Below are 18,972 nucleotides of genomic sequence, written 5' to 3'. Positions count from 1 at the left end.
TACTCAGCTGAACCCTCCTGTGGTTTCTAAGTGTATGTAGGCACATCATCTTTTTCAGGTGGATTCTTTCTCCTGGTTTATGCTACCTCATCTGAGAGCAGCATGATGTTTGGGCTAAGACTCTGACCACAGCACTGTATCACTTACCGTACTTTATCACAACTGCAGCACCCAATAAACTAAGAGTTTTTAGATGTAACATGCAGCAGAGCTTAGAAAGTGAACCCGCCAACCCCACAGCTTTTTGTATATATTGATACTAAGCTGCTAATCAGTGCTAGGGGCATGGTTGGACTAGGTCTAACAGGAGGCAGATAGCCAGATAGTGATAATCTCCTGCTGTTAAAACATCCATTGAATTGAAACAGCATGCAGCCTAATAAGTGACATATCACTGATATTGGTGTCTTAGCCCCTACTTCATGCTGTCCTCAGATTATATTGCAAAAACTGATGACAGATTCCATATAAATGGATGGTCATAGAGAAATTATAAAATTCATAATACATTTCTCTGGTCTCTAACACTACATCTGGCCCCTGTTCCGCTAGGACCTTTTGGTGTGGACAGGTAAATACAGCATAGGAATGCTTGAGAAAGAGACCGCAAGAGATTCGTTTACACAGAGGAGGAGAACTGCCTTCCCAGGGATAAGCTTCTTTTCATCAAAGCATCTTTCGTAGACACTCTGTTTCTGGTGTACAGACATGAATATTAAAGTTTGCATAGATCCTACAGTTATGGTAGATATTTTCAACGTTGTGACAAAATGACGAACATAACGCACATTTTTACATAATGGTGAGACCGGAGCATCAGCCCCAAATTAATATTGGACAGATGGATGGTAATAAACATCATGTTTCATCTTTATAAAAAGATATAATCGTGATAAGAAACATGACCACAAAATCTTCCACCTGGGATCTCCAGGGGCATAGGTATCCTGAAAATTGGGGATCTCCTAAAATTCTGAAGGGCAGAGCACATCCCACAAACAGTCCCCACATGAGGTCACCAAGGGGAGCTATGTGAGAGTGACTGTTAATAAATACAGACATTTAAATTGACTCCTTGTTAAATGTCAGCATGTTACATTACCATGTGGGATTGTTCTACGTTCCTTCCCTCCATAAATCTAATACCATTGCAGTGATAGCAGGTTTAGTAATTTTCTTTGTGTATCCCTTTTATTTTATCTAATGGCATATGCTGTATTGTTTTGTTCACCTTTTGTAGCATCTATTGTATATTTTTATAAACATTGCCTACTTTTTGATTAAATATATAAAATGTAATAGCTTTATTCCTTTTGCTCTATAAACTGTATCTCCAAAGCCATACTCTATCTGTGAAGTGTGTCCAATTGGCCTGGAAAGCGATTGGTAGTAGCAGCTAGTAGTTCTTTTTGTTATTGTGGAGTTGGCAGTCACTGTACCGAGGTGTGTGTGTGTGTGTGTGTGTGTGTGTGTGTGTGTATGTTTATATATCATGTTTTTCCAAAAATTAGACTATCTTATACTTTTTTTTACCCCCCAAAAAAAAGCACTAGGGCTTATTTTTGGAGGAGGTCTTATTTTTGGAGAAACATGTTGGGAGTAAGTTTACCCCCCCAAAAAAGCAGACCTCCCAGGAGACTCATACTTACCAGACCCGGACGACTGCGTGGCTCCCAGATCCTTCCTGTGATCTCCAGTGGTTGCTGCACGCCGTTTTCCCCTGCTGCTTGCTGACGCTGACACAGAGACACACGCTGACACACACACACACGCTGACACACACGCTGACACACACGCTGACACACACGCACGCTGACACACACACACACGCTGACACACACACACGCGCTCTGTGTCGCTGGATGTGGTGAGTGTGTGTGCTGCAATGTGTGTGTGAGATCGGATGTTTGTGTGTGCGATCGGAGTGTGTGTGTGTGTGTGTGTGTTTGATTGGATGTGTGCAGCTATGTTATCTGATGTGTTCGGGTGAAAGCTGATTTGTGCCGGTGAGAGCTGATGTGTGCGGGTGAGATCGGATTTGTGCAGGGGTGCGATCACAGCAGGTCCTGACACTCCGCATCGGGTGAGTGATTTTGGGGTGTCCGCTTTCTGTAATGAAGTGTCCTGCAGTATCTTTATCTTTTTTTAGCTGCACGGACACTTCATTACTGAACTTACTGAACTAGGGCTTATTGTCGGGGGAGGGCTTATATTTAAGCCTTGCTCCGAAAATGCTGAAAATCCCTGCTAGGGCTTATTTTTGAGGGAGGGCTTATTTTTGGGGGAGGGCTTATTTTTGGAAAAACATGGTATGTATGTCTGTGTGTGTGTGTGTGTGTATATGTATGTGTATATATACTGTATGTGTGTGTGTGGATATATATGTGTATATAATATAATGTATGTATGTATACACACACACACACACTATGCTTTGGAATCTGTCGTGTATATATAGTATATTCTCACTGTGAGCGCCCTAATAATTGGTCTAGTAGTGGAAACAGCCGCAGCCTCGTCCATTAATCATTGGTCATTGACGTGTAATTGTCCTAAAGATTTGGAATCTGAGTGCTGTTCTTGACAAATTGGTGTCAATGATACGATATCTGCGCAATCTCCTGGGCTCTCTGTCTATCTACTTAACGGAGATTATGTGGACCTGTTGAGGCTGCTGTACTTTCTTTGATTATCCATGTCAAAATACTTATATATCCGATTTTAAATCCTTTTTTATTTTATTTAAAAAAAAACATTTTTCAATATCATATTTTAAACCTTTCAAATCTGGGAAAAGAGAAGAGCAAAGGGCTAGATATGGCAGAAAAAAAATATAGGGAGTGAGATGAGATATGATAAACACTCTTGGATCAAGCTGACATGGCCAGTAAAGCCCATATTGGTATTTACACTTAAGGAGATAGAGAAGTTGCCACAAAGCATTCAAGTGAAGTAGATCACTGAAAAAAACACTGGCTGTCCCTGCATTGGTCACAATCACCAAAGGGTCTACTGTGCCTGTAGTCCGCAAGAAGCAGGTAAGAGGGCACCGCCGGAACAGCGGACAGGTGAGAATTTTTTTGCGGGACCCTCACTTGAGTATAAGTTGAGGGGGCGTTTTCAGCATAACAAAAATGGTCTGGAAAACTCTGCTTATACTTGAGTATATATAGTATTTCAGTCAATTTTGCATTACAAAATTCAAATGGCACGCCTTCCTTTCTGAGCCCTGTCATGTGCCCAAATAGTACTTTTCCACCACATAAGACGTGTCAGCGTACTCAAGAGAAATTGCACAACAAACTGTATGGTCCATTTTCTCCTTTTGCTTTTGTGAATATGCAAAATTTGGGGCTTAACAAAATTTTTCATCCAAAAAGGTAACTTTCACTTTTTCCTTCCACATAGCTTTAATTCTTGTGAAGCACTCAAAGGGTTAATAAACTCATTGAATGAGGTTTTCAGCACGTTGGGGGGTGAAGTTTTTTAAACTTTTAATCTTTCTAATTCCAAGGGAAATAAAATGTTTCAAAAAGGATGCTGTTACAAAGTAGACGTGGTAAATGTTATTTAATAATGATTTTGTTTGATAAAATTATCTGGCTTAAGGACATAAAAATTTGAAGTTTGAAAATGGCGAATTTTTCATTTTTTTTTTTTAAAAATGTTTAATACAATTCACCACTGTTATGATGTACAACATGTAACAAAAAAGCAATCTCAAAATCTCTTGGAAACCTTGAAGCCTTCCAGAGTTATTTCATCATAAATTAACACTGGTCAGAATTGTAAAATTTGTCCTGATCAGTAAGGTGGGGGGGGAAGGGGTTAGGTTAGGGCCACACGGGGCACTATTGCGATGCTCACATGACACTCTGCTCGTGCTGGCAGCACAGCAGAGCCGAGTGTCATGCTAGTATCCCTGCGACAGCGGTCCGACTGTGCGAGCGGACCTCAGCTGCGGGAGCGGGCCGGCTCTGAGGAGGGGAGGGAGGGATTTATCTCCCTCTCTCCTCCGTAGCCGGCTATTGTAATTGTCGCTCTGCATGCACGGTACACCGGTGTACTGCGAGTGCAGTGCGATTTTTCTCTCGCCCCATTCACTTGAATGGGTGCGAGAGAAAAGAGTCTCGCATTACAGTCGCAGCATGCTGCGATTGTTTTCTCGGTCCGATTAGGCATGAGAAAATAATCGCTCATGGGTGCTGACACACAGGCTAATATTGGTCCTAGTGGAATGTGATGATTTATCGCACTCCACTAGCACCAATTTTCTCGCCGTGTGGCTTAGGCCTTAATCTAATGTTTCTCCTGTTTTGTACAAGAAGGCATTGTATTTGAAAGCTGAATAAAACTTGCTATATTCATAACTTGTTCTACAAAGTTGATTTGTTTATAAATACCTGCTGTTTTCAATGGAGTAACTGTAGTGTGTTTTTCAACTCAATCTGTATCCTGAAAAGGTTAAATGGGCATAGCAAATAATTGAAATGGCCTGGAAAGTATTTTCAATGAGACATAACAACTGCACCACAAGTCAGTAAAGACCGGCTGCCTCAGCCTCTTTTTTTTATTCTGCGCTGCCAGTCCCTGTCTAAAATTTCTGGTAGGCTAAGCAAAAAGAACTTGTGGTTTTAGAACTTCTACTTTTACTTGAATGCTTGAGGGAAAAAGATGTGAAAGGCAGGAAAAAATCCGATTTTTCTTACTTGTTCTAGAAGTTGAATTCCAGGTTGCGATACTCTTAAGCTAATGTTTTCACTGGCCGGGTTTTATTTGAGGACACAGTCTTGTGCACTTAGTACTCACTTTTAATTTGTAATGGAAATGTTTTTTCCTGAGATTTTTTTTTTTTTGCTTTGATGCACTATAACAATGGCAAATACAATGTTTTTACACTTTTACAATTGAGGTTGTGGGAGCAAAATTTCACCTCTCGCAATACTGCATTGTAAATGGGAATATTTTATTTTCCATTTTTTTTTCTTCAATTTATAAAGAGAAACTGGAAGGAAATACACAACACTAGTTTTATCAGTTTTTACCCATGAAATGTAGTAAATAAGGGATGTCCACGCGATATTTCAGTTTTTCTTGTTTAATAAATTTGCAAAAAATTCTACATTTCTGTTTTTTTCTGTGTGTACATTAATGAGAAAAAAATGAACTTTTTTTGAATTTACAAATGGCTGCAATGAAACAGAGTGAAACATTTAAAGGGGTCTGAATATTTTCCGTACCCACTGTATCTGCACGAACCCCTCTGTAAGTTAGATAAAATGTATAATTTTTGAGTTTAGGCTGCTAATGCCTTTTAAGGTGACTTTAAGAATGAATTGTTGTGTTTATACTTGAGTAATGGATAATTCTTTCGGTCTATATATAGCGCAATAAGGATATTTAAATATACTTGAGTAATAGCATTATTTCTGACATGTCACCTGAATTGTTCACCAGTTTTCCCCTCTGCATGCTCCATCTCTAAGTCTCTGTTTCTCCAAAGCATAAGATTGGAGACTAACAGCTATGATGTCTCTCACATACTGTATACAGAAACGTAATGGATTCCTGCTCTCTTGTCTCACTGTAGCACACTCTTAGAAGCAGCAAAAACAGCACATATGCGGTATTGAGCACTGTGGCTGTGAATCCATCAATGGAGTGAGAAATTATTTACTAGAAATCAGCCATGTTTCTTTTTTCCTCATTTACAGTAAATGAGTTCAGTAGGCAGGGGAAATAAGAAGTAGTTCATAAGGGTTGAAAGAAGCATATTTCCTTTATCATATATTTTATAAAGTTTCTTCTGTCTTACTGTTATTTCCACATACCAAAAAAATCAAAGGCATTCAGCTCACCTGTTCCTCCAAGTGCACAGCATCTGTCCAAGGCAATCCAAGAAAAACTTTATTCCAGCACATATGGAGAAAAAACTTCTTTTATTGGAAAAATTGTACTAAAACACACATGGATGGCAGGTGAAAAAACCACAGCAAACTGGCCCCAGAAACACCGGTTTACGTGTTTCGAGGCGTGCGCCTCTTAATCATAACCATGATAACAATTACTGTTCTTTCCACATACTTTGCTTAAAGGTGTTGTCCACTACTCCGATCCTTCTCAATCACTGTTTACCCCCAAGTAAAATCATTACACCTATGCTCACCTCCAGTGCAGGCACTGTTTCAGCAGTGTCGCTACTGGCTCTCTTGGGACTGATTATGTTAGGCAACCCCTGTGGCCAAAAGGTAGTTGCTTCACTCTCCTATCCTTTGGACATCACTGACATCTAGAGGGAATGAGAGTGTAGCCGCAGCTCTGACTCCATCCGGATGTCACTTACGTCTCAAGGAGGGGAGATTGATTGACCACAGGGGTCACTTGACATAACAATCATCGGCCACTTCATTGTCTCCTACTTTGGACGTAAATGATATCCAGAGGAAATTAGAGCCGAGGCTGCTCCTTCACTTCCTCCAGATGTCTGGTTGAATCAAAAGAGGGAAAAGTTAAGTGGCCTCTGATTGGCCACATTATGTTAGGCAAGCCCTGGGAAAGCCAGTGCCAACATCACTGCAACAACGCATGCTCAGGAAGGGAGTATAAGGCTATGTGCGCACTATGCCGTTTTACCCACGGATTTGCTGCGGAAATTTCTTGAGAAAGGTTTGAAATCTTTCTGCAGACATTTCCCAGCAAAACCTATGGAAACAAAAAATAGCTGTGCGCACACTGCGGATTTTTCTCAAGAAACTTTCTTGAGAAAATGAGCATGTCCATTATTTTCCGCAGGTACCTGCGGTATACCCCCGGAATTTCACTCCATTCACTGTAATGTAATCGCGAAATTCCGGGGGTATACCGCAGGTAGCAAATGATGTGCGGTATACCCCCGGTATAGCCGCGATTTACCTGCGGTAATGCTCATCGCTCCCTGCAGTTTTGCAGGGAGTGATGTCATTATGCCAGAAGAGGAAGCGGAGAAGAGTAAACTCAGACGTCACACTCCTTGGACGCCGCACAGAAGCGGTTCCGTGTGACGTCCGGTGGGTGCCCGTGCAGACTGTGTCCCGCTGCTGCATGCACAGCAGTGTCAGTGTCTGCCTGCAGTATCAGCAGCTTGTCACGCTGCAGCGCAGGCAGACACTGACACTCAGCAGTGCGTGCAGCCGCGGGGATGCCGAGCGCTGCTGTCAGGAGGTGAGATGAGATCATTACCTGCTGTGACAATCTCCTGCCTCCTGACGTCACCGCTGTCTATGCCCGTCTCGCGAGCGGCCCGAGACTGTCACTAGCGGTGACGTCACGGGCTCTCACGATACTGCTGATAACGCGGCGGGCATAGAAGTCAGTGACAGCGCTGATGGCAGGACTGCAGGAGATCACCACAGCAGGTAATAATCTCATCTATCCTCCTGACAGCAGCGCTAGTCATCCCCTGCAGTGACCTGGACTATTGTTGTTAGCTCAGGTCACTGCATTGCTCTCCCAGCCAATGGGGAACATTCTGTTCTTCATGGACTGGGACAGTGACTATGGTATGGATCACCGTGGGACGGTCCCCCTTGTTGGATTACGCCGGACGTGGAATTGATTGTTCTTATCAATAAATTGGTGAAAGAGGGAATGTGGGGAGTGGTTTTTTTTTTTCAAATAAAACTTTTTTTGTTGTCTATTTTATATTTCTTACTGACTGGGTTTGTGATGTCAGGTATCTGATAGACGCATGACATCACAAACCCCAGGGCTTGATGCCAGGTGACATTACACATCTGGCATCAACCCCATATATTACCTCGTTTGCCACCGCACCAGGGCAACGAGATGAGTTGGGGCGAAGCGCCAGGATTGGCACGTCTAATGGATGCGCCACTTCTGGGGCTGCTGCAGCCTGCTATTTTTAGGCTGGGGAGTGTCCAATAACAGTGGACCTCCCTAGTCTGAGAATATCAGACCCCAGCTGTCCGCTTTACCTTGGCTGGTGATCCAATTTGGGGGGGACCCCACGTTTGTTGTTTTAAATTATTTATTTAATGTAAAATAACAGCGTGGGGTGCCCTCTGTTTTGGATTACCAGCCAAGGTGAAGCTGCCAGTTGTGGTTTGCAGGCTGCAGCCGTCTGCTTTACCCTAGCTGGCTACAAAAATAGGGGGAACCCCACGTCATTTTTTTTTTAATTATTTATTTATTTTTTGGCTAAATACAAGGCTAGGCACCCTTTAGTGCCACATGAAAGTCACTAAAGGGTGCCAGCTTAGAATATGCAGGGGGGTGGGACATTATATAGGTCTTTCTCATCTATCTATCTTTCCCTCTATCCATTATCTGTCTATCGATTATCTATCTCTTATCTATATTATTTATTTCTGTTCAGCATAAAAAAACTGCAGGGACCAACCTGCGGAAAAACCGCGACAAAAACGCATGCGTTTTTCCCGCGGATTTGGTGCATTTTTTTACCGCAGGTGTGGTAATCTTCAACTCCCAGAAGTTTCTCAAGAAATTTTCTTGAGAAAAATCACTTTTCTAGTGCGCACATAGCCTAACTGTTATTTTATTTGGGGGAAACCTATTGATTGAGAAGAGGTTATCTGAGTCATGGACAGCCCCTTTAAATTAATACTAAAAGCAGCTTTTTAGGCTCACAGAGAATTGCCTATACTAGATACAGTTGTATCCACTTTCAGCTGAGAGCAGGATTAGGTACACATAGGCCTGCAGTCTCTAAATAGGTTTCACTCACCATAAATATCTGTATACTAGAAAGTGGCCCGATTCTAACGTATCGGGTAGTCTAGAATGTGTATGTAGGTTAGCAGATTCAATAAAAAGGTAATGAATGGACTGGATGGGTTAGGTTTAATTTAGCATATTATAATTGTTTATTGGTTGATAGGCTCTTTAGCGCGCGCGGTGTGGCGACTGTTGTCACTGTAATGACGTCATTTTGGAGCAAGACAGACAGACAGAATAAGGCAATTATATGCCGCATCCTGGTCTGTGTCCCATCCTGGTATAGTATCCATCCTTGTATGGCCCCCATCCTGGTATGTGGGCTGATGCTATGATGTGGCCCACTGCTGGTATGTGCCCCCATCGTGGTGCAGCCACCATCCTGATATGTGCCCCCATCCTGCGGGGTAATGCGTGCGGGGGGCGGAGCCGAGCGGGGCCATGGCGCTGAGGATATCGGTGTCAGGGACTGCATGGCTGGGGACAGGTGACTATTCGTGTGTGTGTGTGTTCAGTGTATACATGCGGAGGGCGGAGTGTGGGGGGCTGCAGCCGAGTGGGGTAATGTGTGCGGGGGCGTAGGCGAGCGGTGGGTATGTGTCGGTTGGGTTGCCGGTGTGGGCTCCCGGGAGTGCAACACTCATCGGGTAGGGCTGGGGACAGGGGACTATTCGCGTGTGTGTGTGTGTGTTCAGTGTATAAATCCGGGGGTGTGTCTGGAGCCGAGTGGTGTAATGTGCGGAGGTGAGCGGTGGGTATGTGTCGGCTGGGTTGCCGATGTGGCTTCCCTGGTGAGCGGTGGGTATGTGTCGGCTGGGTTGCCGGTGTGGGCTCCCGGGGGTGCAGCACTCACCAGGGAGTCGGGGCTCCTTATGGGTGCGGGAAAAAGTGTCGGGCGTCGTCCTGTCGACCCGTAGTTCGAGCTGTTCAGTTAGCTGACCCGTTGGTCGCAGGCTCTTTAGCGCGGTGTGGCGACGGTTGTCACTGTAATGACGTTATTTTGGAGCAAGACAGACTGACAGAATAAGGCAATTTATATATATATATATATATATATATATATATATATATATATATACGTATGTATAGATAGATAGATTGTTGTGGAATTGAAGCATGTAACAGAATTCAATCAATTAAAATAAAATCGCTAGAGAGGGAATGGTAGGGATTAGATGATTACATTAAATAGATATTTAGAATTAAAATCAATTTTAGTTTTGAACATCCCCTTTAAGGCATGGATCAGGAGATTTAAAGCAATGCATTATTTACTGTTTTTTCCCTTCAAGGCAAAAATGTCCATGATAACAAACACATGTCTCAACATTGAAATTGCAACACCAATAAGGAAGCATGGAAATATGGAAATCACAGTATCACTAGAATTGTTCACAATCGACTTGCTGCTACATGCCCTGGAATACATTCAATAAGGTTATTAATGGTTGTCTGAGGAATGATCTGCCACTCTGAATGCACATGAGCATACAAATCATCAAGATCCACTGCTGACAGCTCCCTTTGCATTTGTCCACCAATTAAAATCCAGATGTGCTTGATAGCAGAATGGAGATGCTGCAGGTCATGACGGCATGTTTAGGTCACTCAGGCTGCTCACAATAGCGACAGCGACATGTAGCCTGGTGTTATGTTGGAAATCAACCCCTGGGATATGTTGAAGTATTGGTCTTACCACTAGTCTATAAATGATCCATTCTGTACTACATATGAAATTGGACATCACATATCAAGCCTAAGCCAACCATCAAAAGGCATTTACAGGATATTGGGCTATGAGCCAGTCATCTAGCTACAGGTTCTCCGTTGACCTCAAGCCACTGGGTTAAAGGCTATCGTGATGCAGAGCAAGACAGCAATGGAGGCTTGAATTGGAGGTCTATCATCTTCAACGATGAGACCTACCTCAGTCTTGGATGCTATGCTAGCCCGAGATTTGTCTGCAGACTACGTTAGCAATACCATGAAGAGACTTTCACAAAGGAATGTCACACTGGTACTATTACTGGGATTATAAGGTGAGGTGGCATAGTGTATTGTAGTTGTACCTTTCTGGTCTTATATCAAAATACGCTAACAGCTTTGTGTTGCATTGATTTGGGCATGGAACCAGTGGTACAGCCATTTCTTGAAAGGGTCCAAGGAGACCCTTTACAATACAACAACATGAGGCTACATGTTCCTTTTGCTTGTGTGAGCAGCTTGTATGGCCTGCTATCATGACCTGCAGCCTCTCTGGATTTGTCTGCCATCAAGCACATCTGGGACGTCATTGGTCAGCAATTGCAAAAGAAGCTGCCAGCAGTGAATCTTGATAATTTGTGAGGCAGAGTGCATTCAGTTTTGCAGAACATTCATCTGACAAATATTAATAACCTTACTGATAACATGTCAAGCCATGTGAGTAGATATATGTCCGCTCTGATTGTGACCATATATGCACCCACCTCTATAATCAATAAATTGATATGCAAATGATGGAAAAATGGCAAAAAAATGTTAAAAATCTCACTACCATGTCTGTCCTACCTGTGATTTCCAGAAGTCCATAACTTTTCTTTCTTGCTGTGGCAATTTTAATGTTAAGGAATGTATATGACATGAATAAACAATGTTTTCAAACTTGGAAGAAATGGAATTACATTTCGGGTCCAACTACTTGGTCTAGCAAATTATTAAGTGTAATTTGTGCATTCTTCTTTCTTCCAAAAATGCTTTCTTTTTTTTACTGTATTCCAGAAGACTGATCATAATTGCTGTCAAATGTGGGTTAATTTATGTCTTGGATTGATTATATATGGTATGATATGAATGCTGAATCCCCAACGCAGATTACGATATAGCTGCATATTAAATAACCATATATTCCAGGCAAACCTGAAAGTGCTAAAACTATTGATAAATCGTCTGTATTGAACTTTTTCTTGATCACTTTCCTATTTGTATCATCATTTTTTATAGAAAGATCCACATAATTATACTGTAGCACTGACCTAACCAGAATTAAACATATTAGAGACCAAGTCACAAGGTCATGTCCAGTTTTTATGTGAGAACAGGTTTTTACAATTCTGTCCGTCGTATGTCACCAGAGCTACATAGTAAAATGCATGCTATTTATATCTAGGCAACTTGTTCAATGGTTAGTTATAATTTCAAGGACCTCCTATATAGATTTGTCAATCATATTTTGCCAGACATTTCATACTACGTTCTGCTAATATTTATTCATGTTAGTATTTTACTGTTAATATGCTGCAGGAGCATGTTTTATTGATAGGGCCTATACTTTGCCCTACAAAATATGAAAGTAGCCTCATCTGACAGCAGCATGATGTGGAGATGCATCACTTACCAGGTAGCTTGCTGTAGTTTTGATAAAAATCACTTTTATCTACTGCTTTAAATCTTGAGCTCTGTATAACGCCACTCACGTCACTGGTTGACTGTTTTCTGTTTACGCACATAGGCAGAAAATGTATTCGGTGGCAGGGTTATACAGCTAATGACTATGAAGGACTAGAGGTCAGTAGTAGTGATGGGTAGACTCGCAGATAACCTGGACGAGCGTGTCTAACCTGGTTAAAAAAAATAATCCTGGTTCCAGCTTCAGATTGGTCCCACTTATCTATATGGGGAGATAAGGTATGCACACCAGTGACTATGTAAGGGGAATACATGAAATAGCAGAAACTGCTGTGTGAATACTGACTTGAAAAATCCAATAGCTATATGTAAGAGTGAAAATGTGAAAAATGGAATCTGCATTACTGCCATGAACATATGAATCAAGAGAAATTTAGCTACTGAATTGATCAATGCAATAGAGCCCCAACACTACGCCAAAGTATTTCTCTACGTTGGGGTCCCTAGCTTGTGTGTGTCCTCTCATGCAGTTAAAAAACTTACCGTGTATGGGAAGCTGAGACCCAGGCTATTTATGCGTATGATATGGATTGGCAATAGGTGGTCCCACTTATCTGGCCAGACGCTGGTCCCCATGTAAGTCTATGGGGTCCAGAATTTGTCGATTTCAAAAGTGTGGTAGAAGGGATAGGGGATAGGAGCGAGCGCTTCATACTTACCGTGGCTTCGGCGTGGCTGTAACCGCTTCAATGCCGCTCATTCACTTTCGGAGTTGCTAATTTTCATGCAGTTCACTACTTTCCCCTCCCACCAGCTGTCCTGGCATCTGTGATTGGTTGCAGTCAGATGCGCCCCCAGCCTGTGTGACAGCATCTGACTGCAGCCAATCACAGGCACTGTTTGCGGTTCACCATCAGTGTAAAAATAAATAAAAAAAATTGCCTTAGGATCCACCCATATGATACTTAGCACAGATAAAGTCTACGGCTACAAGCTGCAGCCTCCAGCTGTGCTCTTATCATGGCTGATAGGAGAAATAGGAGAAATCGCACGCGGCTTTTTTTTTTTTAAAAAAATAAAAAATAAAAAAAAAATAGCGTGCGGTCCTCCCCTATTTTGATACCCATTCAAGGTAAAGCCAGACAGCTGGAAACTGGTATTCTCAGGCTGGGGAGATCCATGCATATTGGCCTACCCCCAGCATAAAAATAGCAGCCTGCAGCTGCCCGAAATTGCCACATCCATTAGATGCAACAGTCCAGGTGCTTTACCCGGCTCTTCCAGATTTCCCTGGTGTATTGGAAATCAGGGTAATAAGGGGTTAATGTCAGCTCACATATGCCACCAAGCCCTAGATTAGTAATAGGAGGTGTCTAGAGAACCCCTCATTACTAATCTGTAAGTGAAAAGACATAAACACAAATACCCAAAAAATCCTTTAATTGAAATAAAAGACAAAAAAAGCACACTCTTTCACCCCTTTATTAACCCCAAAACACCCCTGCAGGTCTGACATAATCCACAGGAGGGCCCATGACAATTCCAGCTCTGCTACATCTGAAGTCACACCGAGTGGCCATAGAACATGACTGCCCACTGTGAGCTTCAGGCAGAGGCTGAGCGAGCCGCGCAATCAGCGGTGATTTCATTCTGGTGATTTGCGGTTACAGCTAAAGATACTATGGTCGCTCTGTGTGAATTCAGTGTGTTTGTGTTTATTTCTTTACACTTACAGAGTAGTAATGGGATGCGTCTGAGACTCCCCCCTTTACTAATCTAGGGCTTAGTGTCAGCTGTGAGCGGACATTAACCCCTTATTACCCTGATTGCCACCGCACCAGGGCAATCGGGAAGAGCCAAGTAAAGCGCTAGGCCTCTCACATCTAATGGAAGCGGCAATCCTGGGCGGCTGCAGGCTGCTATGTTTAGGCTAGGAGTGGACCAATAACCATGGGTCTCCCCAGCCTGAGAATACCAGCCCCCAGCTGCTGGGCTTTATCATGGCTGAGTGTCAAAATTGCAGGTTTTTTTTTTAATAATTTATTTAAAATAAATATCAATAATAAAAGCGCATGCGGTTTCTCCTGTTTTGATACACAGCCAAGATAAGTGTACGACTGGTGGCTGCAGCCTGTAGCCGTATGCTCTATCTGTGCTGGGTATCATAATACGGGGTAGCCTACGCCAAATGTTTATCTTTACATCACGATAGTGACGTGCAGGCAGTGCCTGTGATTGGTTGCAGTCAGACGCTTTCACACAGGCTGGGGGGCGCGTCTGACTGAAGCCAGTCACAAACCCCAGGACGGCCTTTGGGCATGGAAAGCAGTGCATATGGATGAGCAATAATGAGCGGCCGTGGGAGCAGTGTACAGCCACGCTGGAGCCTCGGTAAGTATGAAGCGCTTGCTTCATTCTTATTTTCTTAATTTTCCTTTTAATTTTTTTTATTTCCAGAGTGCTAAGCCCAGATAATTAGCCAGAATTCCCTGAGAATTCTGAGCCCCGGCACGGCACTCAGGTACTGTTGAAACTGTTCAGATCCGGACTTTTACAGTCTGGGTCTGCCCATCACTCGCCAGCAGGTTTTCTACTGCTAAAATGATAATTTGCTGGTAAAACAGTAATTTTATAAAGCAAGCAGCTCAGTAAGTGACACATCACTGGAATTGAGGTCTCTGCAATTGGATTAGGTGGTGGAAATCTAATCCCAAGTTAAAAACAAAAATTTGTATTTTTCTTCCTTTCTCACCAGAGTTAAAGCTGCACAGACTGAACTAGGACAACAGATACTAGCTGATTTTGAGGAAGCATTTCCATCCCAGGGAACAAAGGTAATTATTTTTAGAAAATAATTTTATTTCATTGTGAGGCTTAGAGGCATTATATTATTATTGGGACATGTTCATAAACATGCAACCGAGTCCTTGCAAAGTGACAATGTCTTACATCTGTTGATTGTCTGTACCCTAAGGTACATTTGAAATTCTGCAGAATGCAAAGCACCAAAGCAAGCTTTGTATGGGCAGAGAGCAAAAGAATAAAAAAAGATCCAGTGTACCCACCAGCAAATCCTCAGCTCGGATGAAAAACCACTCCTGCTTTGTGCAGCAATAGGAAAAGATAAAGATGGCCATCCATTTGTTGGATAAAAAAAATTACAAAAAATGTTTACTTGTAGAATTGAATAAAACAGAACATTTCCAGTACTCTATTAAAACATATTAAATGAGCTCTTCCCACTTGTTTTGAACTGATTCTTAGTCTTTACTCATGAATGCACTTTTAGTATGTTTTTAATATTGATTGAATTCACCCAAATGGCAAAAAACTGGGAATCAATACTTATATATATATATATATATATATATATATATATGTATATATTAATATATAATATACGGTACAGACAAAGTTTGGACACACCTCATTCAAAGAGTTTTCTTTATTTTCAGGACTCTGAAAATTGTAGATTCACATTGAAGGCATCAAAACTGTTAATTAAAACATGTGGAATGAAATATTTAAAAAAGTGTGAAACAACTGAAAATATGTCTTATATTCTAGGTTCTTCAAAGTAGCCAGCTTTTGCTTTCATTACTACTTTGCACACTCTTGGCATTCTCTTGATGAATTTCAAGAGGTAGTCACTGGAAATGGTTTTCCAACAGTCTTGAAGGAGTTCCCAGAGATGCTTAGCACTTGTTGGCCCTTTTGCCTGCACTCTGCGGTCCAGCTCACCCCAAACCATCTCGATTGGGTTCAGGTCTGGTGACTGTGGAGACCAGGTCATCTGGCGTAGCACCCCATCACTCTCCTTCTTAGTCAAATAGCCTTTACACAGCCTGGAGGTGTGTTTGGGGTCATTGTCCTGTTGAAAAATAAATGATGGTCCAACTAAACGCAAACCGGATGGAATAGCATGCCGCTGCAAGATGCTGTGGTAGGCATGCTGGTTCTGTATGCTTTCAATTTTGAATAAATCCCTAACAGTGTCACCAGCGAAGCACCCCCACACCATCACGCCTCCTCCTCCATGCTTCACGGTGGGAACCAGCCATATAGAGTCCATCTGTTCACCTTTTCTACAAAGACATGGTGGTTGGATTCAAAGATTTCAAATTTGGACTCATCAGACCAAAGCACAGATTTCCACTGGTCTAATGTCCATTCCTTGTGTTCTTTAGCCCAAACAAGTCTCTTCTGCTTGTTGCCGGTCCTTAGCAGTGGTTTCCTAGCAGCTATTTTACCATGAAGGCCTGCTGCACAAAGTCTCCTCTTAATAGTTGTTCTACAGATGAGAAGGTGTGTCCAAACTTTTGGTCTGCACTTTATATACAAAACTGACATCGCTTCTAACTCTTATTTAAAATCAAAACTTTTCCTTGTTATTGCTATCTTGATCAGAGACCAGGTGGACCTAGTAATGTCCTACGTGATGCCTGCTTGGTAGCCAATGTCTTGGATGTACGGATTAAACAAGAGATCATCAAGAAATTTATCAGGCAGCACCTGTCTGAATACTCGGTTCTTTTCCAGGAAAATCAAGATGTAAGTAGGCTCCTGGTTCTTTTGATGCAATGAAACTAGAGGATAGCAGCACTTGGTGACTATACTAGGATGTGTTGACCTAGCCAGTTAGTATAAAAACACAATGCAAGATTTGGAGGATAGAAAATCGGTTTCTCAGGTCAATGGGTTCCAGGAACCGAAGCAATACGACGAAGGAATAGATTTGTGGTTCCTCCACGCTGCTGAGGGATTGACAGAAGAGATACGAAGAAGAATTGAATTGCAGTTTTATTTTCTACGCGTTTCGAAGTCATCCAACTGAGGAAGAAGTCGGATGACTTTCAAACTTGTAGACAAAACTGCAATTCATCATCATCTTCATGTCTTTTCTGTCAATTCATCGGCAGCAAGGAGAAACAAAATGTATTTCTTCATATTGGCTCTTTTAATGAACTTTAATGTTTCCTGAAATATTAATTTTTTTGTATACATAATTTGGTTATAAAGAGTTTTTCACCTGCAAGGACCCCTAGAGAGTATTGAAGGGGGAAGCATGATCTCGTCCTTTCTGAACTACAAACCCATGAGAAAGGCACCTCTAGCTTCCTGTTTGGTAGCAGCCTGATTAATGCACCTAATAGGTATTTACGGCACATACTTTAAATATGTAGTAAAAGTCTCAGAAGGTAAAAATTTGGTAATGTTACAGCCCATGGGGTTGGTTCGATCTGACAGTGTTGCCCTTGGATCCAAAATGGTTGTGCACCCTTGGTTTATTGTGATAAACAGAGGTGCAGTCAAAATTTCTAACACATTCTACTTGTTACATGACAGGTTGCTTGGCTTGATAAAATTGATAGACGCTATGCTTGGATCAAACGTCAACTAGTCGATTATGAGGAAAAGTACGGGCGCATGTTCCCAGCGGACTGGTGTATGACTGAACGCATTGCTGTAGAATTTTGCCATATAACCAGGTAAGATGAGACGGTAGACTAGTCAATTGGCAAAATGTACTTTGCTGAAGTTCTGCGAAATTGTGTGGAATACTCATATTCATGATATTTAGATGGCAAAGCAGTTGGCTTCATATATCACTAATCATGGCTCAATATCAAATGACATATTTAACTGTATGATAAGAAAAGAAGCAATCAGATAGTACGATAAGAAATCATTCTTTCTTGCAAATAGCTGTTACTTTAGAGTTAAATCTTAATGCCAGTGAAATTCCTTAAAAGCGTTCTCCAGGCTCTTTCTACAAAGTATGCATCTGTCACATAATACTATGACTTCTTGGTGAGCCTGTGATTGGCTGCTGTGTATAAGGCTGCATGCCCACGATCAGTGGTTTCACTGCTTCCAAAATGCTGTGTTGTACAGTGCAAGCACAGTAGATGGGATTTCTAGAATTCCCGTGCCCACTATGCGTGTACAGCCCGCAGCCAAAGCTGACCTGTGGTGCGGCTTTCCGAGCCGCAGCATGTCAATTCGTAAGGAGAACACAAGCAAGACATTAGAGCGCACTGAACCCTGATCGTGAGCTGCATTCTCCAACGGAGGAGACACGCGGCCCCGCAGGTCAGGACCCGCGCGTCCAGGACGCAGCAGGTCCTGATCGTGAACACGTACTCTATGGAAGCAGAGCTGCAGCCTGTTGAAGAAAATGAACCAATGATTAGAGAGGAGGTATGTCTCAGACTACATCACAGTCCTTGTATGCACAGTAGCTAAACTGCAGTCACAAATGACAACTCTGTCATTGTACAGCCATGCCAAGCTGTCAAAGAGCAAGAATTGAGGAAAATATATAGTAGGTTAGTATCACCTCTTGATTCCTACTTGCATATTAATATTTGGGTTCACAAGTAGACTCACTATTTTATTAAAATGCTCCTTTTAATTAAGAGACTAAAATGATAGTTTCTGATGCCAGATTAATATAAAGAAGTTGGTGGCTGTCCTTTTTTTTCATATCCTTGACAGTTCAAGGTTTCAAGGTAAAAAAAATTATGAAAGATTGTTTTGCTTATATTTGCAACCCAAAGTCACGACTGAATTACTTCGAGAAATACACAGTGCTGCCCATATTAAGTATTGCGCTTGAGCCTGTGAATTCCTAATTCCTATAGGTTTGAACTGTGCAGAATAAATGTGTCTCTATTCTTCATATGTTGAGCACTGTATAATTTTCTATGATTTTTTTGCCGGTTTGCTTTTGCATTTATAGTACGACTTCTGCTTTTATTTCATTCTACAGAGTGGTGTCCTTGGTTTTCTCCTTGTTACTTCTACATAGGTTCCCTGTGACCATACCCTTGAGTGCTATAGTGCAGCTGA

The 18,972-nt window shown here is 42.0% G+C and overlaps 1 protein-coding gene across 1 annotated transcript in view; it reads left to right on the top strand.

The window, feature by feature from the left end:
* VPS53 (VPS53 subunit of GARP complex) overlaps window positions 1-18,972 on the top strand; it is a 338,297-nt gene that overhangs the window by 105,385 nt on the left and 213,940 nt on the right. Inside the window, exons 8-10 of the mRNA XM_075336305.1 lie at window positions 14,876-14,954; window positions 16,528-16,671; window positions 17,467-17,609. Of these exons, the coding sequence (XP_075192420.1) occupies window positions 14,876-14,954; window positions 16,528-16,671; window positions 17,467-17,609 (366 nt within the window). The remainder of the gene's footprint in view (window positions 1-14,875; window positions 14,955-16,527; window positions 16,672-17,466; window positions 17,610-18,972) is intronic.

The sequence above is a fragment of the Anomaloglossus baeobatrachus genome, chromosome 2 (genome assembly GCF_048569485.1).
Source record: "Anomaloglossus baeobatrachus isolate aAnoBae1 chromosome 2, aAnoBae1.hap1, whole genome shotgun sequence".
Lineage (NCBI taxonomy): Eukaryota > Metazoa > Chordata > Amphibia > Anura > Aromobatidae > Anomaloglossus > Anomaloglossus baeobatrachus.
Note: the sequence above shows the minus strand (reverse complement) of the source record. Positions and strands in the feature narration are given on the sequence as shown.